General features: G+C 37.5%; 1 protein-coding gene across 2 annotated transcripts; it reads left to right on the forward strand.

The window, feature by feature from the left end:
- Positions 1 to 515: 515 nt before the first annotated feature.
- Positions 516 to 4,682, forward strand: LOC133836551 (protein spartin). Of its 2 annotated transcripts, XM_062267116.1 has the most exons (4): positions 516 to 749; positions 812 to 954; positions 2,323 to 3,791; positions 4,295 to 4,682. In XM_062267116.1, exons 3-4 carry the CDS (start codon positions 2,335 to 2,337, stop codon positions 4,527 to 4,529), a joined length of 1,692 nt encoding a protein of 563 aa, XP_062123100.1. In that variant the 5' UTR covers positions 516 to 749; positions 812 to 954; positions 2,323 to 2,334; the 3' UTR covers positions 4,530 to 4,682. The 2 variants fall into 2 exon arrangements, with proteins under 2 accessions (XP_062123100.1, XP_062123099.1); XM_062267115.1 differs by lacking the exons at positions 516 to 749; positions 812 to 954 and adding an exon at positions 1,107 to 1,261.
- Positions 4,683 to 26,032: the final 21,350 nt, after the last annotated feature.

Here is a 26,032-nt window from a genome sequence, read left to right on the forward strand (position 1 = left end):
CGCCACCGCCCCCCAAAAAACAAACACACATCTCTTCCCCATCCTCAAAAGGATTTGAATGTAGTCCGAAACGAACGAAAATGTGTTAAATGAACATTCATACAAAATGTGTATTTTAAATTAATAAAAACGAAAAAAAGTTAATCAAATTGGATTTTGAATTTGTTATACATTTTATGGAATTAAGGGAGGTGCAAAAACAAAGAAAATCAACAAATCTGGAAGAAACAACAAAGATATCAATAGCCTCAATGTTCAAGGTGCTGTTAATGTAGCCTTTTTTTTGGCTGGATTAAGCTTCTTTTGGAGCTAGTTATCTTATGTATATGTGAGTTTCTATAAATTCGTCACTTTTAATAAATGTAAATATAAAATTGTGCACATTTAAAAAAACAATTCAATTTGTTATACATATTTTTTGCGATTTTCGACGATTTTAGCTTATTTTAATTCCATCTAACAAATTTTGGCTTTAAAAATTCGAACAACACTGTCATGTGAATTCCAAGTACACGATACGACAGAGTGTCATACACTTTTAGTGCTGGAACGTGTATCAGCTGTTTCGTCATTAGGCAACAATAGCAATCAAAACAATACACAGGAAACGCACGCGCTGCAAAACGCAGAAGAAACATTCGATTTTTGAGGATGGTTCTCGAATAAAATAGATTTGATAAATTGCCGGACGCGATGCAATTAATGAAACGAATTTGGAAATACAACAGCAGCTGGCAGCAAAGAAGAAGGTTAGTGAAAAACAAACAGTGCTAATCAAAGTTTAAGATACGTGTACATTGTATATTTTTAGCTATATGAATAGTACGTAAAAGTCAAAGTACAAACAAAAACATAACAGCGACAAAAAAGACACGGCGATTAGTCAGCATCCGGCTAAAGGAAGAGTGTGAAAGAGACGAAACGAGAGCAGAGTGCAAATACATAAAAGTAAAAGTAAGTTGAGTCCAACAAGTGGGTGGGGGTGGGTGGTGGGTTGGGTTGTGTATGGCAATGTCTGGCTTGTTGACCAACAACAACATTAGCCAAGCAATTTGCGTGTAATGCAATTTTTGTGTGCTGTGTGGCGGGATAACGTCATACAACAAATTGGCAAGCAGACAGCAGAGCAGCAGCAGCATCGTTGTGACGTGCTCATATTGCCGCATTCCCTAGTGCTGTCTCCTCTCAGTTGCAATTGGTCGGTCACAGTGTAAAGACACATCACAGCAGCCACATCATGGCTCAAGAGCTCTATCAAGAAGTTCGTATATTCAATTTCAATTATATTTATGTACATATGTGATTGTGGTAGTGGTTAAAGTGTTATTCTCTTTTTCTGTTTTGCATTTCACAATAACAATAACAACGATTGTCATAGTAGTGAATTTGGTACAAGGTACCATTTTTCATAGCGTGTCAATTACATTTTGCATTGCAGTAGATTTTTTTAATGGTACATTTTCAAATTAATGCAGCTGGTATATTTCGTACAATCATTGCTTTGTATTTTCTTCAAAATAATAGTACATATTTTCATATGAAGCATTCATAAGTGTAATTTTTGTTTATGCTGAAATTGTGAATTTTGCAATTGTTTTCATTTCATTTGATGTCGCATGAAACAGTGTAAATTGTACCAACTGGAACATTCTAATTGGACTGTTACTTCATTTTGACAAATTTGGTACATTTCAAACTTACTAAATGCGTGTGGCAGGCGCCAGCATCAATTATACAGGTAGTCCCGTCGGAAAAAGCTTTCGTCAGTACGCATTCGTTTTTCGACGCAAGAGGTCTGCGGATGAATTTTTCTGCAATTAACCCTTGTGCGAAATGACATATTTCAATGTATGCCGTAGATACGGATAGAATTAAAACGTTTAGAGAATTAGAGAATTCTCATATATATTGTTAATATTATTCATAAACAACTTACATTTTAGAAATATGTCAAAAGACATTAATATTAGCTTCAAAATATGTAAATATTAATATCATCGTATAAGGGTTAATGCGCATTTCATTGTCGTCTCGCTCACACTGCTGTGCTGAGACTCTTTCACTCGCACTCATTGTTGTGTTTAAAGTCGGACAGCTTTTTCCGACGAGACTACCTTGTATAATTGTATCATGGGCGCCAGTGTCGCTAAATGTACCCAATGTGTTTGTTAACAAATAGATAGACAGGGAAGCACATAATGTGTGAAACTACTCATCTCACTCTTACGCACTTGTAATTGCAGTTAAGCAAAAAAACAAAGCGGTTAATCTCAAAATTTCAAACAAAAAATAATAAATATTAATAAATGTAATGTTCTGCAGTTTTTAAGTGCCATGTCGACGGAAAGCGAGTTCCTGGAGTCCTACGAGGCCATCAAGCGCTCCTACAAGGCAGCCATGCAGCAGGTGGAGCTGGCCATCGGTCATGAGGAATCCGAATCCCAGGAGGCGGCGATTGCGGCCTATGAAGAGGCGCTGCAAATGATCGAGGCGACGTTTGGCATCTCGGTGGGATTGCCGGATGAGATCGATGCAGTGCAGACGCAATGGAACGATGCGTGTGCGCTCATCCAGAAGCTGAAGAGCGCCAAGAGCGAGGTGAGCTATCGCCTCAAAGTCCTTCGCGCCCAGCAGTCGCCCATTGATGATGGCGCCGAGGAGGCAAAGGAGGAGGAGGAGGAGCAAACGGATGGCAAATCGCAAAGCAAGGCACGGCCATTGCTTGCCGAGAATCCTTCGACATTCTACGACATAGCCAATCCCAGCGGCAGGCCAAAGACCTACAAGGAGCTGGCCGCAGGATTGCGTCAGCTGCTGGCCAGTCATGAGGCGCAGGCGCAGCTCGATGAGTTGTTTCAGGCGCAGGTGAAGCTCTACAGGATTGAGGCCAGCGGCGTGGTCACCACGGTCTCGGGCAGCACCAAAATGTCGCTCATCATGTGCACCGTGGGTGGCAAATGGAAATATCTGAGCGGGATTTACTTCATCCAATGCGATATGCCGCAGACAGAGGTGGAACAAATGATCTGGATCTATCCCCTGATACCGAATGTGTCGAATTGCTATCGCACCGAGTACGGCGCCTTCATATTGCCGGACATGGAATCGGAGCAGCCGGGCAATGCCTTTGGCATAATGCTGGTGAAGCCACAGCGTCCGCTTAGCACCACAGCCGGCGAGACGGAGGAGGAGCAAATGGCCGATCTGCAGCAGTTTCTGCTCGATCTGCTCGAAGCGGTGCTGGCGGGCACTGTGGAGGAGCTGCGTTCGCCGCACACACAACGTGCTGCGGCCGCTGCAACACGATCCGAGCAGGTGTCGCAGCATATTGTGTGCGCCGCCGATTTCATAGCGCGCAATCTGGTGAAGGGTGCCGAGAAAACGGGCGGCTTAATGATGCGCACCACGCCGTATCTGATCTCCAAGATGACGCCAGCTGCCCCAGATGCCCAGACTCAAGTTCCATCCTCAGTGCAAACTGGCGTTGAGGTCGCACAAAAGGTGACACATGCCGCTGCCGGAGTAACGGGTTGGATTGCTGGCAAGGTGGGCACAGCGGCAGTTGCTGTCGGTGGCTATTTGGCGCCTCATGTCCAGACCCAGGGCTCCAAGCTGCTGCAGCGGGGCTTTGGTTACGACAGCTCGCAGGCGGATAGCGCCATGGAGGGCGCCATGACCATCGCGGCGGGCGCCGTTGAGGGCGTCACCACGGTCTTCGATGGGCTCGAGACTTCTGCCAAGATCTTGGGCACCAATCTGAGCGAAAACTCCGTCAAGATCATTGAGCACAAGTGAGTTATCCATCGAACTTTCAAAGCTGATTGTGATACTAAAACTTCAATTTAACATAGGCTAAGAATAAAATTAATAATACAACACATTTTTTATTTCTGAACAAACATTCGCAACATTACTAAATATTATCTTATTATTTTAAATTTATGCTTTATTAATTTTGTTTTTTTCTGAAATAATTTTTAACTAATGTTTTTATTAAATAAATAATATTCTTTAAATAATAATCATTATTTTTTAGTTGTTTTCTATTTTGTTTGAGAATATGAATTAAAATTTATTTATTATTTATTTTATACTTTTTTGAGAGAACATTCAAATCATTTTTAGTTGCTAGCAAATAAACTTTAAACTAAAATCTACTAAAATTAAATACTGAGTATTGTTCATCAGTATTTAAAGCTTATGATTATCATTTAAAAATATGTTCAGTATATATTTTATACTAGTAATTATTATAACACAACTTAAATTGAATTATGGATAATTTATCTTTCAGATACGGCGCCTCGGCTGGGAATTTAGCCTGCGGTACTTTTGATACAGTGGGAAATGCTTTTGTCATCAGTCAGAATGTCAACTATATTACACCAAAGGGATTGGCCAAGAAGTTGGTGAAGAAAACGGGTGAAGCGGTTATCACCGACCATAAGCGGGACTTGCGTAAACCAGAATCTCACTATATCAATGCAGGCGCACTTTATCCGGATTTGAGAGCACTCAAAGAGAAATAATTTCAAGACATTAATAATATTAGTTGAAAACATTCGATATTATATCCAAATAATCCTTGATATTTATATGTAATCTCAATTAGACAATACACTTTATAATTATATCGCTTTTATATGCTTTAGTTAAATAAATTCATAATATGGAAAACTGTTTAATTAATTGCTGCTTTTGAATTCGGCGCCAAAGCTCACAAAGCAAACTTGCGATCAGCTGTTTGCCTTCTATGTTAACTTAACAGGTTGAGAGAGCGAACGTTAATGCTAACCACCTGCATGTTAGCTAACAGTTCGTATGAGTAACAGACGTGTTAACAGCAAAGAGAATGCAAATGTTTATGTTATGCGACTGTTAGGCAGCCACTTTACAGCTTTCTGCTCAACCGTTTTGTTATTGTAAAATTTGTTGTCGAAGCGTGCGGTCGGTTCGTCGGTTGTGCGGTCTACGATGTTTTAACAAACAAAATATATACAAAAAAAAAAGTGTCGATATCAAAATATGTATTGTTGATATACCCAACAAATGAAACAAAACATGTGTCTCCGCCAATAAATGTAAGAAAGAAAAGTTTTAAATGTAATTTTGGAAAAGTAACGCCAAATTTGGCGCTTTTACATAGCCGGGCAAAAAACAACTTGAATTGCGACGACGACAATTTGTTTATTATTACTTTTGCCGTGCTCGTTTCGTTATAAAACACATTCACATAAATTATAATACAAAATAATAAAACACACCTGTGCATTGGGCAAAGAAAATTTTTCGTGAATTTAGCGCGCATCGTTCTCGGCTGCTGTGTGTCTATGTATGCGTGCCAGTGTGTATGAATGTGTGTTTTTGTATGTATGAGTGCGTGCGTGCGTGCCTTTGGATGACTGCGGATGTGTGCGTGTGCATGATGTGTGTGTGTGTGTGAATCTTTTTAGTTGAGCTCGGTGCAATTTTACACACGTCTCGCTGAAATGAAAACGTTGCCCATTTCAAGTGAATAATAATACGAAAAAATACGTATATATACAACACAATATGTTTGTGCTTCTTAAGTTACATAGCTCTTCGTTCACATCTAATACCAGTTTAGAAAAATAAAACAACAAGTTAAGGCAAAGGCAGCAGCAGCAACAGCAACAGCCATAAATGGTCAACAACAACAACAATTCTAATCGCAGAGAGACACACACACATATACACGGTTAAAACGTGTTTGTTTGTGTTCCACTGAGTCCGTTGCTGTTGCTCTTCTGTATATGTGTGTGTGTGTGTGTCTGTTGTACACACATTTTCTAATACATCTCATTCTATTTTTTTTGTTATACATGCATAGAGCGCGAGCAACAACAATAACAAGCAAACAAATCAAATACAGACTGGAAACGCGTGATCTTAAAATACGTAAATTTTTTTGTTTATAACGCACAACGAAAACGAATTGGACTAAAACTGCAACAACAGTTTGCCGCATCAGCAGCAAAAACAACAACAAGACCAACAACAACAATTGCTAGGCGATTTTCATATTTGCATGGTGAGTTTTTTTTTTTCTTGCGAAAATGTGGCAACCCTTTGCGATCGTTGTCCAATTGGTTTCTATTACTCACATATTGAAAATAGAGTTGATGTTATTTATTGCAAATGTAAATAATACATAAAATAATAGCAACGAGAATTACTATCAATCCAATGAAAGCAGCTATCAATAAACCAAAATCCTTTTCTTCTTCGCTGCCTTCGGTTGTCGCTCTATCCCAAAATGGAATTGTAGAGATATCATATTTTCCCATTTCCTAATTGACGTTTGATTATTTGCTGCAACTGTAGCAACAACAGATCAGCACAATAAGCACGATCAGTGATAATATGGCCAAGAATAAGTTATCCTCTTGTTCGCCTGGATGTGGAGTTACGTCGTCTGGCGACTGCGATGATAATTCAGGAGTTACGTACATAAGATCGTTTTATTTTTTTTAGTTTTCGTTATATGATTCACAGCTGAGAAACTGCTTTGTTGTTTTCGCTTTTTCGAATAATCAATTTTCTATTACAAATCATTTTCACTTTGAATGTCAGCGATAATAACCATTTCGTCTCTCGTCTTTCGGGGTAATAACATTTAGGCGCTTAAATGATTATTTTATTTTTATTTTTTTGATATCATCATCCACCGTTCGGTGTTCGGCCAACAGGTTTTTAGCTAATAAGGTAATGGCAAAATACTGCAGAAAAAAAAAAAAAAACGAAAAAAACGGCTAAATTATAATCGAGAAAGATGAAGCGAAAAAAAAAATCCATCATTGGAAAGTTGATTTGATTGCAATTGCCTGGAATGCAGCTGTGGCAGGGTTGCCGCCTAGTTGTGCGCCAGGGCGACGCATATTTGTTGTTGTTTTTGTTGTTGTTGTTTTGTGTGTGTATTGCAAATACAACTTGTCTAATATTACAAGTCAAATGCTTCATGCTTCATTTGCTTTTTGGCGCTGGCAACTTTCGCATTGTCAACACTCAATAACTAAGGGCGTCGATCTGTGGAGAAAGGCAGCTATAGAGATATGGGGGATAGGGTTACACCCACAACGCAAATTGAATGCATAGAAAATTAGATATCTATTGCAGTGGTTGATATTTGCATATGATTAAAACTCCAAATATAATTTGTACATTTTATTTGCAATATGTACACACTGTTTAGCAAGCTCAAAGTTGCTAGAATTTTTCATAAATTTGATTAAATTAATTTAAGTTAATTTCAGCAAATTGCTTATTTAAATTTACCCTATTAACAATGGGAATATAAAGTTATGTAATTAGTTTTTAGTTTAGTTCTTAGAACTTCAAGTGTAATTTGTACTTTTAGTTTGCAGTGTGTACACACTGTTTAGCAGCCATTACAGCTACTGGACTTTAGTTCTTTCAATTAGTTTTGCTGCCTTTTTCTTTCCACCCACAACAGCAGGCATAATAAATCGCTCCGACTCTCGACTGCAGTTGACAGCTGACAGTTGGCAACGTTTTATGCTTTTTAACTCTTTGGCAGTTGGCAACGCTGTCTTTGAGACTTTGTGGAGAAGGGTGACAACAAGCGACCCACCGCATTACACAATTATCCAAAAGCATTTCCCAAAGCAAAAACAAAACAGTTGAATTTTTGCACCACACATGAAAATCAATTCACTTTTTCCCCCTTTTCCCATTTCTCTCACGCGTCTTTCCAACTGTTGCTGTTTCTATCTCTATTTCTTGTTATTTTTCTTTAGTCAGAGGCATTTTAGTTTTCCGTTGTCTTTTGTTTTATTTATTGTTGTTGATTTTCTTTTGTTGTTGTTGTCGTTGTTGTTGCTTCCCATCTTTATATTTTTGCGCGGCCCGTGCGTCAATTTATGTGGAGGTTTTCCATAGCTACGAGGCGGAAGCCGCTTCTTAATGATACAAAAATATAATAGTATAGTACTCTGTATACACTCTCTCATGTAGTGCAGTGTAGCAGTTGCAACAAAAGGGTGGCAAGCCAAGTTATGCAGTTTGCAATTTGCGATTGCGATTGCTACGTGAAATTTGACGTTCCCCCTCCTCCCCACCCCTTTTGCTCTTTTTCTCCTTGTGCAGTAGTTGTTGCAGTTATCTCAGCTCCCCAAAGTGCCGCATGCTCGAAACTTGTTTGCCGCATAATTTCCAAAGTTGCAATTTTCATTTTTTATGGCCATTTTGACTTGAACGTTTGTTTTTTTTCTTTCTTTCTTTTTCTATTGCTGCTGCTGTTTGTGGCCGAAAGTGTTGTGGCCATTCGAGTCGCCTGCTTTTGGCCAACTAGGCGAACTGAGGTAATCAGAATTACATACATGTGATAGAGTGTGTACACACTGGCTGCAAAAGAAACATTTCATTTTCGTTTGGCGTGCTCACAATTTTGCACATTAACAAGAAAGGTATAAAAAGCGAGTGAGCTAGACTTAAAGATACCTGGGAGATACTTTTATCTTGCAGTCAAAGAAGAGAACAAGAGTTATGGTCTAATGGAATTAATTTAGAAAATGGAATAATAATAAAAAAGAGTTAAAGTTTAATGGAGTAACTTTTCTGAAAAGTCATTTTGTTGTCTGAGGTATTTATCTCACTCTATGGTAGAAGATATCTTTATCTTATAGTTAAAGTACACAACACAAATTAAAGATATTTAAGGAATTAAATATCACTTTACATATTTTTAATAAACAATATATTTTTCATGACTTACAAATTATCTAAAATGTTAAATCACCAACCCATCATACCTTTTCTATCCTCCACATACAGGGTATAAAAAGCATTTTACGGCATTGCAATCCATTTTCAGCCAGCTGCAACTGCAAATGCTGTGTTATAATTGAAAGTGTATCGATTAAATAGCCCGTTATGCTACTCGTATTCCAAAAAGTCAATAATGATATAACAGTATTGCTGTATGATTATGATGAAATCGTGCTGTGTCAGCGTTTTCACTCGATTTGCCGGATATTTTGATATTTTGTTTTATTTTCGGTTTTTTCTACTATCTCAAGTTCAAGTTGAACGCAAATATTTGGCAGATACATTTGTTGTTTAACATCAGCATCAGCAGCAGCAGCATCCCTTGACTTTGAACTAAAATTGTATATGAACAATAGTCTATTTTTAAGACTACTGATTCGATTTAATAAATAAACAATTCTAGATATGTAATTAAAATAGATAGGTGAGTGAAAATATATTTCAAATACTTTCGATTTTGAAAGGAAATTTCTGACATTAATTCCCATTTACTGGAGTAAAAGGTTTTATATAAAGCGTAGTGTGTGGGAAGTTGTTCAACAGGTGAAAAACGATATTTGTTTTGCTTAATTCTTAACAATTTGGTTTTGTTTTTTTGCCAAGTCATAATTCCCATAGAGCACAGTTATGTAATACAGACAATGAAGTAGCAGAAGTACTATGTATTGTAGTAAAAGGAAAACCCACCCATGCTGGGCACTTAACAATTTAAGTAAGTTCCATTCAGAGCGGCGACGATCATAAAACAACTGAGTCTTTGCCCAGCTGCGAGTCGAGAGCTGCGGCAATTCGTGTAATGAAATTACCACCCAACATATAGAGTCTACTATGCCATCGCCATCTCTTTCACTCACATTAATAAGTTCTCAGGGAACCAGTTGGTGACTTGGACTACTACTACATTGTTATTTTTTACCTGTGTCCAAGTGACACTTGTGCAATTATTGTACAAAATGTTCCTCGACAGGTGGTTCGGACTCGACTTGGCTATTCCTGGTTGTCTCTCTCTCTCTGTTTTGGCCATGAGGCAGCGGCGTCGTCGGTAGCGTGAAACGAATTGTATTTCTCTCCCTCTCTTTCTCTCTTTCTATAACTCTGTGTTATTGTTGTTCGCTGACTGTCGCCGACATGGTCGCCATCCCAACAGGTACCAAAACAATGCCGACTATTTAGTGAAATGCTTTTGTTTCGACTGGGCCTCAACTTGTCTGTAGTCGTCGTCGTCGCTTATTAACTTACCTGTTATTCGAGGCATTTTCATTTTTCACACGCACACGCAGACCACGAAACTCTACGAAACTCTTTTTACAGACTGTCTGGAAAATGAAAATGCACTTGTGCCGGAGCTGGGATTAGTTTCGATGCTTCTCCCTCACTTTATATGTATTTTTTTGGGTTTTGTCTGAATGAAACACGAACGAACGGAAATGCCACAGGGGGTGATTTCTTTTAACTGGGCCTATATCATATGCAGTGTGACAGAGACACTAGATATCGCTCTGTCATTAGGATTATTGCTGTTGTTTGATTTAATGCGCTCACAATTCAGTTCGTCTACGTTATTTTTTTTTGGATATACTTGAATCTGGGGGCGCTACCGGCGTCTGCAGCAGCATCATCTTATTTATTAGTTCACATTTTGGCTGCTGTCCATAATTAAAATGCGGGATCTTATCTGTCTGCTTATCATTAAAGCACGATTAACTCAATGCAATCGTTGTGGCCTGGGAAATTCGTTTGATTTTCAAATGAAGCTGCATCGTGCTGATTGCTAAACAGCTTTTAATATATATTTTTTTTCGTTACCATTAGCGTCTGTCTAATTAATAGTTGTGCGTCTCAGCCGCGCTTGAGTCGGGTGAAATGTTATTAACAAGCTGGAGACATCGCGAGATAAAACAAAATTCGAATGCTACAATGTAATCGAGTAGCTGGCAGGTGATGGCAGAAGCTGTTGCCTATTCTATATACAATTAAGTGCAGCTTACAGCTGGCTTGCTAAATAAAAATTGAGCCTGTCAGGTTGGATAATGTTACAAAGTTGGAAGAAAGCAATTAGATTTATAATATATATTTTTAAATAGCAAAAAGTTGTTTAATTGTGAAATTATACAGTTTCAGTGGAGCAAACTGGCAACATTGTAGACGAGAAATGTGGCAACAGCGCTTTTTAACAATGTAATTTCATGACAAGATTTTAAGCTAAAAAAAAAATGGAGTTAACTTTTGAAATAAGCTCCCTCTCCACTTTCTTACATAACTTACAACAAACAAAGCAAATCCTGGAGTAGCTTAAATATCATATGCACAACACAATAATGTTACATATTCGGTTGTGTAAGTGCAGAGCAGCATCAGCGTATTTTCCTAAAGGATTTCCCTTTGTGTGCTCTAATTGAAAATTGAAAGCATTAGCAATTTGCTTATCAGCCCAGAAACATTTCGCATCCCCAGGCGAAATGCAAAACAATTTTTGCCAACTCAGCGCCCAATGGGGAATGGGAATGAGATTTGGAATATAAAATATACTCCATCCCCAAGAGCAATTCGTAATTAATTATAAAATACTCATGTACTGTGGTTATGAACATATTCCAGATGTGTATAACCCCAAAACACAAGAATTGGAGTTTTTGCACAAAAACAACAAAAAAAGTGTTTGACCGATATAAACGAGTATAGATACAAGATACCAGATACAAAATACATTGTGCACTTACAGTTTCAGCTGCTGTAACTGTTAATAACATTAACAGAGCGCTGTTAAGCGAACAACAGCTGTTGGAGTGGTGTTTGTTGTTTGGGATTTGGGGTGTGTCGGCGACTCCCGAAGGATAACGAGTGCAACGAAGTTGTTGCAAAAGTCGTCAGCTTGCGACCTATATTAACATGTATACACTTAAATAGTTATATACATGAATACAGATATATATATATATATATACAGATATATACAATGATTCGCTTTATGTACAGGTTTCGCTTTTAAATGGGTTAGCAAAAGTTTTGGGCATGCAAATGGTAAGCCATTGGCATCAACTTCAGCATCAGCATCCTCCCACACGAATCGTGTCCTTTACCACAGCCAACTTGACTCCCCCGCTCATCAGTTTTGTTGCCTTCCTGTCGCCAGTTTTGCTTTCAGTGTTTCAAGCCAACTCAATGCGTCAAGTTGTGTGCGTTCGTGTCTCTGTTGTGCTTTTTTTTTTGCCTCGTAAAGTTATAATATTTAATGCATGAGGCATAGTTATTATTTAGGGCGAATGTGTGCTGTATGTGATAAAGGAAGCGACTGTGGCTGTAAAGTGCTCCAGATAAAAGTGCTAAATGAAAGCTAAAGCTCACAGTGCGATAAGACAGGTGCTTGTATTTTCCTTGATCGTCGGGTAATGTTCAAAGCAAAGCCTTAAAGCTTAATGTGTGGGCGTAATTATAAATGAATACAAAATAAAGTAATGAAAGAAATACCTAGAAATTGAGTTGAAAAAGTCATAAAGTACTATATATATTTACCATACTTGTTAGTTGATTTAAGAGAGCATCGACTGCACTGCATGAATCCACTGCATGAATCCATCGTATTAAAGTTTGTTGACTGTTTTCAACTGCGTTGCACAGCCCAGCACATCTTAAATTATATTTATAGAGACTTATATATAGATAACAACCAGTGCGAGTTTAATTTATTGCCACTTTTGTATAGATCTGCAAGTCTGTGGCATCTTTAGGGCATGCAGCTGTCAGATTTCCGGTTAAATAATTTATTGATATTGTTCTTACATTATGCATATACTTTCAAGCCAAGTCTGGTTCTTATCGTAGTGACTGATGAAAGGCGATACGCGATGCCTCCTTCTAGGGCCAGCTGGCCCAGTTATGCAAATAGCAGAACTCTGATTGCACCTACAGCTGCGCCTCAATTGAATTGAAGTGCCTGCCTGCAACGGCACATGAGCGTATTATTTGATTAAAGTCAACAGTTGCCAGATAGACGACACAGTGTTCACACATACTGGAATACACTATCAAAGAGCGCCAACGTTTATCAACAATTATCTGTCATATTTGTTTAGCGGCACAACGCCCTACGGCGCCCTCCAGGTGCAACAAGCACATTTAGTTTTTTTTCTTCTTTCTTTCTTGTGATTTTGTTTACTTTTTTATAGCAATTAAGTTGCATGTTGACTTTTGCTCCAAGTGTTTGTTTGTCCAGCAGACAATGTTCAGACAATTAGAGCAAATGCTCAAATTGCAGCGATACGCAACACTGGAAAAATTGCAATTTGGCAACGCTGCTTTTTATGGCGAGTGATAAATCTCAAGATTACTCATTTATTCGTAATTCTTTTAATCTTTTTATGTTGTAATTTATTATAACTAATTTCGAAACTTTATTAAAGGTATTTCCTTTATTTACACTTCTGTGCACTGATAAAATTTGGCAACAATGCGCTTGTGAAATTTGGCAACATCACGTTGCAAATTTCAGTTTCACTGTCAACAATCAGTCATTTATTTTAATACATACTATAATTTTGGTGCTGCTCCAATTAGCGTTTAGTTTTGAGTATTGATAAGCGTTGCTTATTTAATTCTTTATTAGCAATTCGTTTGTGTATTTTATTTTCTATTCGATTGTGTCTTATCTATCAAATTGTCATTTGTTTATTTTCAAGCACTTTGGACTTAATTTATGAGCTTCAATTGAGAATTTGGAAATGGGCATTAAATGCAATTTACAATTTACAACTTACATTTATTGTGATCGATCTGTTTTTTATATTCGTTCTGCTTAACCCCTTCTCATGTGATGCCTAATTACCGCAGTGAATTATTTCCCATTCCAGTTTTTTATCATTATCATTGTTGTGGCTGCTGCGGCTGCTGGTGTTAGCTGCTGCGAAGGTCAAACAGTGTGGGGTCACATGTCAAAGTCGATTTATAATAAAGCGTATTAAACCAGATCTCTCGCTTCACCATACCATAACCTTCAAGATCTTTCCGCTGCCCCCACAGCTGCCATGTTAATTAACGCATAATTTTCGAGCCTGTCGTACAGTTTTTCAGTTCTCCACCTTTTCTTTTTTTCGTTTTTTTGGCTGTTGGCTGTTTTGTATTTTATTTTGATAAATGGGCTCGTATTACTCATGGCTACATTGACCGATCAGTTATTAAAAAAAAAACAGAAAAAACCAAAACCTTTGGTCTCCGATTACCGATTACCGATTACATTGGACTGTAGATTGTTGACATCTTTTATGCATAACTAATGTCGATTTCCAGTTTCAGTTAGAAATAGCACTAGAGAAATGATATATTGGTAAACTAATCTTGAACAAGCTCGTTCCATCAATTTATAATTACTATATCTTACTCGACCGAAGAGCTAATAAAATTAATCGATCCACAGCAAACGCATTTTTGACTTGAAGAGAAACAAATTGGTAAAACATTTAATTAGCCACAAAATGCATTAATTAATTTAATTTTATTCGTATATATAATAAATTTATATACTGATAATAAAAGTGCAAGGCGAATGCCAAGCAACGACTGCATGGAAAACTCGTAAGCAAAGTAAAGGAAAAAGCAACTACAACAACGGCATTAACAAGCATAGCCGACGATATTTTGCAACATTTTCTCCTCCTGTGAAAATTTCACTTTTATTTCTATGAAGCTGAACACGAAAGCCACAGTCAAGAGCCAAGAGCTTACAACTTACAGCCAACAGCAGCAACGGCAACAGTAATAAATAAAATAAATGGCAGTTGAATTGTTTGCCATGGAAAATGCAAGACAAACCTCATGATGGGGGGCTGCCATGGACCCCAGGCACCCCAGAGTATCATCAAGCATTTCGATTGAGAGAGACCCCACGCTAATTGAAAGACTGTGCGTGTTTTCTTCGATATTGCTTTGGATGCTGGGGATGCACAGGGAATGCGTGGGCTGTGCTGCTGACTGTAAAGTGGAGCAGCTAAGAGATCACATTGATTTACTACCACCAAAAGTGGGTTAAGGTTTGAAAGAAGTCGATAAAAACCCAACTATAAAATGGAAAATAATTGACACAGGCTAAAATCTAGCATAGAAAATACGCTTTTAGAATACACTTATAGATTTCTCATGCATAACATTTTCATTTCTATGTTATCGAAATTTGGCAGCTGCGCATGGCAAGCCGATCGATATTAGAATGATAAACTTGAACATTCTTTAATTAAACCATTAGAATATGTTGTAATGAGTGCTGATTTCTATGCAGTTAAATTGCATAATATTTTCGTTTCTATGTTATCGAAATTTGGCAACTGCGCATGCCAAGTGATCGATTAGATTGATAAACTTGAACCTTCTTCAATTAAACCATTTGAATATGTTGAAGCGTGTGCTAATTTCTATGCAGTTAAATTGCATAATATTTTGGTTTCTATGTTATCGAAATTTGGCAACTGCGCATGCCAAATGATCGATTAAAACGAAAAACTTTAACCTTGTTTAATTAAACCGTTGTAATGTGTGTCGATTTTAATGTAGTTAAACTGCATAACATTTTTATTTTCGTGTTATTGAAATTTGGCAACTGCGCACAGCAAGTGATCGATTGCAATGAAAACGATGGAGCGTAAAATGGCTGAGCATTGCCATAAAGCTATAATAAAAGTGCTTTAAAATAATGTTTTCTCTTGTTAACGATATATTTCATGCTTAGCCTTGCCATATGTTTATTTCCGTTGCAAGCTGTGGCAAATGGTACTTCAGTTAGTTAACTGTTAACTAGTTAACTTTCGGGATAAATTGCCAGTTAAAAATGAATAGTGCAAATATTTAACTACTAGTTTAACTGCCGCCTGGCCATTAAAGTGTGACAGTAAATACTTAACTTCTAGATCAACTGCCTGTTAAATATTGATCAAAATTTACAGCTTTCATTAATATGAAATGACGCGCTGTCAGTTAGCCAACAAGTCAACGTCACAGTGAGTGTTAGTGTCTCTCTCTCTCTCTCTCGCTCTCTTAGCATATGCACATGACAAAACGAGGCTTAAAATAACTTTTTCCTTTCGACATATCAACGTGTCTATGCTCTTAACATATGTGTGTGTGTGTGTGCACTTTGGAAAATGCAATTCCGTAAATGTCTTAGGGCATTTGGCACAAAGAAACCTGACAACCCTAAGCCAATGCCACAATCTCTCACACGTCAAACACCTCGAGGCTGGAGCATGGAGTATGCAAAAAACATTTCCTTCCTGGAACACACACACCGACACACACAAAACGCAAAGGGCAACGCTTTGGAAAATTTAAATGAAAATCGTGTTGAAGCGGAAAATGCACTCAGTGTGTGTGAGGTAGAGAGCGGGTAGAGTCAGGGAGTCTAATAAAATGCGCATTATTGTGAATTTGCTATGCCCAAGAGTGTTGGCAGCATGCTTTTAACTTGCCATGAGAGCAAGAGAGTGAGAGACAGAGAGAGAGAGAGAGAGGAGAGTTACTATCTACTACTTTTAAGTTGGTTGGGTGTCTGCTCTGGTCTGCGGGCAATGCAATTATGTGCGAGTTTGCGGCCTTCACCTCGCTGCAGTTGCAGAGTTGCGATGATCGAGGCCAGTGTTGCAAAGCGCTGCACAGATCGCTGCCGAGGAGTGACGACAGATGGCCTGGCTTTTGCTGACTGTTGTGGAATTTGCGCAATTTGTGTAGTGACTTATGCGCATGCCCCGCAACAACAACAACAACAACAGCAGCATGCAACAACAACATGCAACACTCGCGAGTCGCTTACAAAGTAAACAAAAGTCTCTGCAGACCTCGCTCTCCATTCTCTCTCTCTCTCTCTGTCTCCTTCTCTGGTGTATTAAAAAGCCGGTTGTTTGTTATTAGTTGAGTTCGTTCGTCACTCCCCCTCTTCCGTTGGCTCGTTGCCTTGTTGACCATATGCGTGTCTCCATCTTTCTCCTCTCTCTCTTTGCTTGCATCTTTCTTCTAGCCATGTTAGCGTTTGCGTTTGCGTTTGTTGGCCTCTCTTGGCTCTGCAGCAAAAGTTCACTGCACCGCTGTCGTCGTGCATCTGTGGTCACTCAGTCTCCAGATCGTCTGTCCGTCTGTCCGTCCGTCGATCACAATCAGTTTACGCTTTGCACACCAAATTGAATGAGCAGCCATTGATCAGCTCAAGTCAACTCTCAACACAACACTGCAATAGACAGACACTTCTCCACCTATTCCCTCCTTTTCCCCTTTTCAGTCATGTCATTTAATAATGTCGGCTGATCTCGGCATGTTTTTTTGCTTTTCGTGTGTTGTCCAACACTGGCGCGGTTCGTTACACTCTCTAGCACAAACACGTCAACAGCTGCGAGCCCTTTTTCTGCCAGCTAATAGCCAATTTCCGCACAACACCATCATCTACTATTTATACGCCACGCAAGAATCAACTTTAGAATCGTCTTTATCAGTTTCACCAGAGCTTTGATAAATACGAGTATAGTTATGCCGGAACTTGACATTGTTGGTCATCACGCGATAAGTTAAGTAGATTGTCGTCTTGGTCAGAAAGTGATAAGATATTTTTCTCCTTTTTTTTTTGCGTTAATACTGCAATTGAACAATGAATTGCATTGTCTTTCATGAAGTGTGTAGTAGGCACTAGAGTAAAGCAATTGTTAATCAATTTGCTAAAGTGTGCTGTGAATGAAAGTTCTTGAATAGAACTTACTAGTTTAAGTGTGTGTACTTAAGAGTCGAGGATTTTCTTGAAACATACTGGATTTAATAATAAATTTAGAGAGCGATTGAAGCACAATCTTATAGTCGACCAAATACTTAAACAGTTATTTTTGCTTGCTTGCGAAGAAAGCAAAATTTGTACAAAATCTAGATAAGATCTTTTTGAATACTTTACTGATTTATGAGCTAGTTTGCAGTTAATTTTTGGGGCTGGGTGTTACTCATTGGGGCGACTTCATAAATAATAATAGCCGAAGAAAAAAAAAACATCTTATCAGAGACGCCAAGAAGCAAACACTAATTGCAAAGCGCAATAAACAACACGAAAAATGGAAAAAATAAAGTTCCAAGCAACTGTTGCACTTGACAATCAATGGATTTGTTATTGTGGTTGTTGTCATTACTGTTGTTCTTCTTGTCGGCTTTTTAGCAGTACTCGTCTTTTGTCATAAATTTGTCAGATTATGCGATAGTTTATTTGGTTTTCGACCCTTCGAGTCTCTTGTTTATTTTACTTTCAAGTTGTGAGCTTCGTTTCTCGTCTCTCGTTCTCTCGTTTTGCTTTTGTTTATGTAAGCATAATTAGTAATATTGTCACGCAGTTTTTCCGATTCCATTATTTAAGCTTTGTTGATATTCGGCTAAAGCCCCGTCTGATATTGTCAACTCTTTGATTAAGTTTTCATTTAAGCAGACAGACAGACAAATGAACAATCAGACTCGAGTCGAACATTCTAAAAGAGTATTCTTTTGGCGCGTTGCACACACCACAAATATTTCTGGTGAAATGTACGCTCTGTTCGTTGGTTCGTGTGTGTTTGGCTTTATGTACTTTTGATGAATGAAGAAAGTGGCCGAAACGTCGAGGCATGACCATTCTTATATGCCCAAAATGCCATAAAGAACCCTGATTCCATACACTTCACTCCGCTCCACTCCACTCCTCTTGTTTCCATTTCCATTTATCTATCTTTGAGGCTTTCGAGTTTGAAGATTGAAGGTCTAGGCCTGGGCCACTGGGCCTCTCTACTGCTTTAACTGCTACGTGTCATTGAACAATTTAACTGGGTTAGTATTAGAAAGTTGTGACATTGCTAGAGTGTGTGTGTGTGTGTTTGGTGTGTGCTTTTTGGCAATTACTGTGATTTGCTGTTATGGAAAGTGTTCTGTGTCGATTGGTAAACATCTCTGCTAGCAAACTCTTGTACTATTACAGTTATTTACGACTTACACGTCCTCCATGGTCACTAAATGTGAGCATAAAACTTGCGCACACATGTTTTAACTTTTATTCTTGGCTCATATCTGAAGTCGAATGCAAGCGATTGATTTTATGAGGTTTGTCCAAGGATTTGTTTGTTAAATGGGGCAAGATTTCTCGCACTTTGTTTGCATTTATTATTTTAGTTTTCTTCCTTTCTATTTCTTTGTCTTTTTGCTACCTACTTTCAGCCTGTTTAATCTTCTGCTAAGTCTCAGTTTCCTGTTTATTATTCTCCCCGATTCCTCTTCTGTTTCTATATCTCTTCCTTAATCCATAAAGGTTCTATTCGAAGACTTCGTAGGTGGCTTTCGCTTTGCAAATTGTCATTCATTTGCATGGCTCGTTGATGTTTATGGGCAATTATACAAATGATCCAATGACTGCTCTTCAAACGGGCCCTTTTGACTTGATTTTTGCCATCGTTTGATGTTCTGCATAAACAAGCATAAGCAAACTAGCGAACAGCAAAGACAATTATCATCAGTCTCCCCATTTTTATTTTGTTAATCACTTTGCTTTGCGTTAAATGTATTTTTGGTGTCTTAATTGCAAAGTTATTAGCATTTATTGCCAAGACTGGCAATTGAAATAAATTGCACAACAAAACTTGTGCGGCGGGAAAGAGGGGAACCGGCTTTCCAGATAAACCCCCCCCCAAACGTAATTGAGACACAAATTGTGAGATAGAAAAAACGACGAGCAACGCAAAGATTCAAAGTGATCCGGATCCGCGATACTTGGCGCTTTGGCGCCAGGCGACCAATAAAATGTTTATTTTTGCACACCCAAATGACGACGACCAAGTTGTTTTTTCTTTTTAATTGAAACAGCAAATGTGCGAGGCCGTAAACGCGAAAAAAGCGACAAATTAAAAAGCACAAGATGATGATCAAGCGATACTCTATAAAAGAAAACAGAGTTTGAATTATTGATGCTAAATCTTCACTCTAAGAAGTCTAAAATCCCATGAGAGATTATTCAAATTTCTTCTTAGCCAATTTCGTAATTCCCTCAAGTAGTGTAAACAAAAACATATTTTTTTTTTGTTCTAAATGAAGAAATTGCTGGAGCCACAAACTGTGCAGATTTGTCAAGAATTTGACCAGCGGGCAAAGTGATGAATCTTCTTCGTGGAAGACAATACCACAGAATGTGGCTCATCAATTTTAATTGTTGCGAGAACCAAACAACGTTTTCAATCATTATTAATTTGAGTATGTGTGTTCTATGTTTGTTTATCACACTTCTTTACAGACACTCGTCTTTCGATGAGCTGCCTGCATATTTTTTTTTATTCTTTTCTAAGTTAAATATTTTTCGTTGTTGTTGTAATTTGTGAGTGTCTCTTTTTAATTTTTTTGTTGAGCTGTCAAATCGAAATAGAAAATAAAAACAAAATGGCAAAAAATTTGTGACTATTTTTAATGCTGCGTGCTTGCTGCCTGGCTGAGGCTAAGGAATTTCACTTGGCAAAAAAAAATGAAGATTCATACATCGACTGCACTATGCGGGTTCTAAACACTGAGCGGGGGTGTCTTTTCTGTTTAAGGGGGGGACGTTGAGGGTCTGGTAATGTGGTTGCTGTTGGGTCATTTTTGCCTGTCACTTCAAGTTTGCAAATAGATTCGTCATATGTAAAATTGCATACCATTCAAAAATAATGTTTTCATATTCGAAAATACGCATCTTTAAAATATTTGCTATGATTTCATTTGACAAGCACAACAAACTTTTAACAAGTTCTTAAAATTGTTTAACAAATAAATGAATTTCGATTTCATGACATGCATTTTGAATGCATTTCAACTTTCATAGAAATGTGACCCAGTTTAAAGTTCGGTTCGGTTCGGTTTTTATTTCTTTTCTTGATCGGTTTTTATAATACTTCAGTAAATGAATATAGAGCTCATATCATTGAACAATACAAATAGCCTAGAAATACATTTTTAATGTTTATTCGATTGTAACTATTCTTTATGATTGTTTATTGTTCAGCTCCGTTTCTAATCTATATTTTATGGTTTCTTTACAGGCCTAGCATAACCTACCTATTAAAGCCTTTTTATGGTAAGTTTATTGTGCAAAATGCATTCAAGTGTTTAGCTAAATGAATATTGATATTATCGATGAACGTTTGGCAATTTCTCTCTTCGAAAAGACCACACCCAATAATTTCTCGGCATGGACTTGAATTTATGATTATTATTGTAAAGTGCATTGAATATCAAGTGATTTATTTATGACTGAATGAAAGTTGCAATTACGTGAAAGGTATTTTATAGAAATTATAATGAAAAGCAGTTTTCTTTAATACAATATTCCATCGAAACATTCATCATAGAGAACTTGAAAGCTTTAGTACATTGTCTTGTGAGGATCGACTCTCTTAATGGAAATTGCTGGCTATAAATCAACACTTCGACTGGCAGGTTTTAATGCGCTCCAGTTCTTCTCGAATCTGACCAACTTTTTATGGCCTAGCGCCAGTTCAAAGTGCACGTAACGTGCGTAAAATTCAGAAATTTCAATGCGTACATAAAAACTATATAGAAGAGAAAAATTTATAATTTATGGCGACTCAAATCAAATGTGAAATAGAGCATACAATTTAAATTAGTTGAAATGAAAATTCGATACAACATAATTAGCGAGCTGGCCAAATGCAGATGGATGGATGGATGCTGAGTGAGGGAGCGGAGAGGGGAGACCAAAAGAAAAATAAGCTTTTCCGTTGATGTGCCACTCAATAGTTTATGGCCGCGGGGACCCAGTTACTTATTGGACAGACAGTTCGACAGTCTGTCGATGGTTGCCAAACAAAACAAAGTCCAAAAAACGCAGCGCCTAAAAATGGAGCATATAAAAATTCAACCAAAAAAAGAACAACAATTTCGGCAAGAAGAATTTAACAAAAAAAAAAGAAAACGCGACGCGTTCCAACTGCAATGAAAATTGAGTTATACACCAGATATACTAACGTATTTATATACATATATATCGCTTCATATATATATTTTTATATATGGTATAGAAGCGAACAACGCTAAAAATGCGCCACAAAAATAGAGCAAGGCATGTAGAAATGAAAGAAATTAGATGAAAATAGGCGCTATATAAATATATGCAACATACACACACACTATATATACAATGTTATAGACACACACACACTATAGCATCGGGAGATATTTGTGCTAAATCTGTGTGTGTGTGTATGTGCCTGAGGGTTCCATCCTCTGTGGCTCTCGCCTTGGCAGACAGGAATGCTCTGGGAAATGGGCAAGAAAAGCGTACAAAACGAAGCTGAAAATTGGGAAATGCGCATTTTTATTTCACTCTATCTACTCTTCTTATTCTTGTTTAGGTTTTTCGTTTTTTATTTAATTATTTCTTTGGTTTTCGGGACATTTGGGACAATAGAATTTATGGCGCTTTTTTTTTTTTGAGATTGGAATTTTTTTCGCCGGCTTTTCAAATTGGCGCCAATGAAAATTATCAGACGAGAATATCTTGCGAGCTGTTGGATATATCTTCCTAAAGGTCTTCTTTATTTTTATGGTTGTCATCAAAGTCACACAGTCTTATCAGCATGATGTCAATTTCTCAGGGAAAATTGTCGTCAGAGAAGCACCTTAGACGAGCTATAAAACGCTCAGCATGTCAATTTTTATATAGACACTTATTAAAGCCGTTAACTGAGAGCCTCTCTTGCTCTCGGTCTTTGTCTGGATATCTATGACTTTCTATAGATTTACGAGTGGAGCATTTAAATTGTGTTGAAATTATGCATAAAGGCAAAACTTTACTTTATGATTGAGATCATTATGATATGCATAATAAACATACAAAATATGTGTATATATTTTTTTTCTTCACTTTTTAAGACACGTGTCTCGAAAGTCAACTTGTTGCCCCAAAACGCCCAAACAATGAGCAACAAGTCTGAAATTCAGAAATGTGTTTAATAAGCGCCGCTGTTTTTTGATGGACAGCTTGAATGGGCCCTCAAAGCATACACAAACACACACACACACATACACTTACTCAGACACACAAACACACACACACACTTACTCAGGCACACAGACACACTTTATAATTTGTTATGGGGCAAAAGTTTGTGAAATTCGTGAGTGTATTTGTTATGCCAGTGAATAGCGTTCATCAACTTGTTAATATTGTCGTTTTCTGCTTTTACCCCAAAAAAAACTTTACTCAATTTTCTGGTTGTTGTTGTTCTTGGACCTTTTGTCCCCAAGGCATTATATGGGATTATCCATCACCGAAAAAGCACAAAAATATCAAGAATTTTTGGCGCACAAACTGAATTAATTATGTGTGTAGATTGGAGTATGCTGAATCTATAGAGTAAGCTACTACTTTTAAAGCTTAACAATATACCCCATCAGCTGTGCTTTGTACAGGGTAGAACAGAGCAGAGAATATATTTAAAAGTAAGCGGAAAGCGTAAACAAACTGACTTCTTTTGGAATGTAATTTCCTAGAATATGTCATAGGCTCTCTCTTGTCTCTACCCTTTTCCCTTGAGCCGTTGTTAAACATGCAACGGAAGAGCTTGTCACACACAATACAATACAAAGTACCTTTAAATATATATACGTAGGTATTTCTTGTGGGGTTTGGGGGAAACGCTAATTGGTAAGCGGCTACTGAATGACATCATGAGAAAGAAATGTTTGTGTACTTTGAAGTAAAGTTCTTTAAGCTCTGGCTGCTGAGAGGATTATGCAAAATGAATGTATTAAAAATGCATGTTGATGGAATGGTATTTCATGGCCAAAAATGATTGGCAATAGCAGGCCAAAAGGGCAAAGAGCAAATGCTGCTTGGCAATGAGAACTGAACTGCGGCAAATTGTCAAAGTCGATGGCGGCATGACGAAGTAGTAGGATAATCACAATGACCACGACAACGATGATGAAGTCGATGATGAAGTCGTTGATGATGATGACGACCACAAAATGTTGTGTACATGACTTTGCCTCTGGGGCATTCTTCACAGTACACACTCCACAATTCCATGCCACTTGACAAACAGTAGCAAAAATTGTGTTCAACTTCATTTGTGTTTACCTTTTCGTCTTCATCATCGTCTTTTGCTTTTGCTTTGGCCGCTTCTTCTACTTATTATCATTATTATTATTTTCTAGTTGTTGTAAACATTAAACATTTTCTCATGTAAATTCCCACGCATATATTTCTTCACTTGTAATAAAAATAATAATGATTTTTTTTTCTCTGTGGTTTTCTGTACTCAGGCCTGGTCAGAGAGACAGCAAGAGAGAGATACTTAGTTAGGTAGGTAGATAGGGAACGTGAAAACCAGTAGCCCTTCCATTTTCATTTCCATTTCCATCTAGGCCTAATGATATTTCCCCAACTTGCAGTTCACAGAGGTTAGCCGAGATTGTCCAGAAAGTGAGAGAGACAGAGAGGAGAGTGAGGGAAGGAAGGTGATTTGATGTGTTGATAGCTTGAAGTACCAGCTGTGCATAGTTTTTTCATTTCATTTTTTATTTGGAAATGTTTTTTTGAATGAACACCAACAAAGATGTACAAGTTGTTGTCTCCTTTTTCTTTATAACGTATATGTGTTTTTTATGATCTCTTTGCATTTTACGTGGGCTTGGACATAAGTGTTGAGTGATGCCATTCGACTGATAAGAACGAAAGTATGAATGACATTTATTTCCCTCTCTCGAGGTTTTCTGACTAACTTTAAAGCCTTAAACTGTGTGCTTAAGACAAAAGTTCAGTAATCGGGTCATGTTAAACCACACTGCATAAGCTTATTGCTCAGTTCTCCCTGTCTCTTTTTTTATTATTATTATTTTTTATTTCTGCTTAAGTTGGCCAAATAAAAATTTATATGCAAGTTGACAAGACAAGGTTTCAAGTCTGCAGATTTCATTGCTGTTGTTGTTGTTGTTGTGCTTCGACTTTGGGCTGTGGTTTTAGGCAAAGCGTTTATCTCGTCACCTTATGCACAGGTATATAATGACCGCAGAAGCTTAAATTGCTTAAATATCAGAGAGGTGTGTGTGTCGAAATTGACGATGCTGTTTATTTTTTTGGGGCCAAAGAATTCGAGGAATTGAACAATAAGTCGTTTAACATAAGTTAAGATTAGTGCACGAGAGGAATGCATTTTTAAAATTGTATTTTAAAGTTAAATCTCACTATTTACTCGACTTACTTTGTACTGACCTCGTTTCTACATAATTTAAATACAATATCGGAGGAAACCGCAAACATTTACCAGAAATACGCCTATCCATATGCCACTTGCTCGAAAATAATCAAAAAACTATATTCTCGCGTCTGAAATTCAAGCAGAGAAACGAGACCAACTCAAACATTTGGCAATGGGAGCACAGATACAAATGCAAATCCACAGGCACACACACATGCATATGTATGTATGTGTGCATATAAACCAACACTTTAATATTCATAAATTCGCATGAATGATTCGTTTGAATGAATGAACTGAATAATGCGCATGATTGCGCATACGAATGCATTTCGGGGGAACCCAAAAACACACACACAAATAAAAGAGAACTTTACCAGTCAGAATAGCAGTTCTCGATTGTTTGGCCCTGTGGCAGCCAGTGAGACGTGCCCCACAACTGAAACCAACAAAAAATTAAATATATATATATAGTATTACGACTGAGATTATAATGTAAAAGGTTTCCTCATTTTGCGCCCGATTATCATGTTAATTTGAATGTTTTTTGCATAATTTTCAACGTCTTCGTTTGTTTTTAGTTTTTTTTTTATCTTTTGGGTTCTGTTTTTGGCAAGTGTTTGTTGTTATTGTTGTTGTTGCTTTGTGGTCGCTTTTAACTTTTGCCTTGTCGACTTTTTGGCGTTTCAATTAAATTATAAAAATAACAATTTGCTAATTTTTATATCTTGTGCATATTGTGTATCTGCAAAACGAGATGTTTGTTCATCATAATGTTGTTGTCATTCTCGATTATCTTGTTCGTTTTTTGTTTAAGGTGGGCGTTATTCGTTCTTTTAACTTTACTTGGCCGGGTCTTAATGACAGTTTATTTACTGTGTGAGCAATTTTGGTCTTCTATGACACATCAAATAAAAGACGTCAGAGCTAAGCAAATATTTGATTCTAAATAATGACTTTGAATTATTCAATTATCAGTTTATATTTGAAAATATCTAATCTTTGGTTTA

The sequence above is a fragment of the Drosophila sulfurigaster genome, chromosome 2R, assembly GCF_023558435.1.
Source record: "Drosophila sulfurigaster albostrigata strain 15112-1811.04 chromosome 2R, ASM2355843v2, whole genome shotgun sequence".
NCBI classification, from domain to species: domain Eukaryota; kingdom Metazoa; phylum Arthropoda; class Insecta; order Diptera; family Drosophilidae; genus Drosophila; species Drosophila sulfurigaster.

Excerpts from the sequence above, each read along its gene's own strand:
- LOC133836551 (XM_062267115.1), top strand. The coding sequence starts at position 1,238 with ATGGCTCAAGAGCTCTATCAAGAA. Across the intron at positions 1,262-2,322 it reads CTCAAGAGCTCTATCAAGAA|TTTTTAAGTGCCATGTCGAC; the intron begins GTTCGTATATTC and ends AATGTTCTGCAG. Across the intron at positions 3,792-4,294 it reads GTCAAGATCATTGAGCACAA|ATACGGCGCCTCGGCTGGGA; the intron begins GTGAGTTATCCA and ends TTTATCTTTCAG.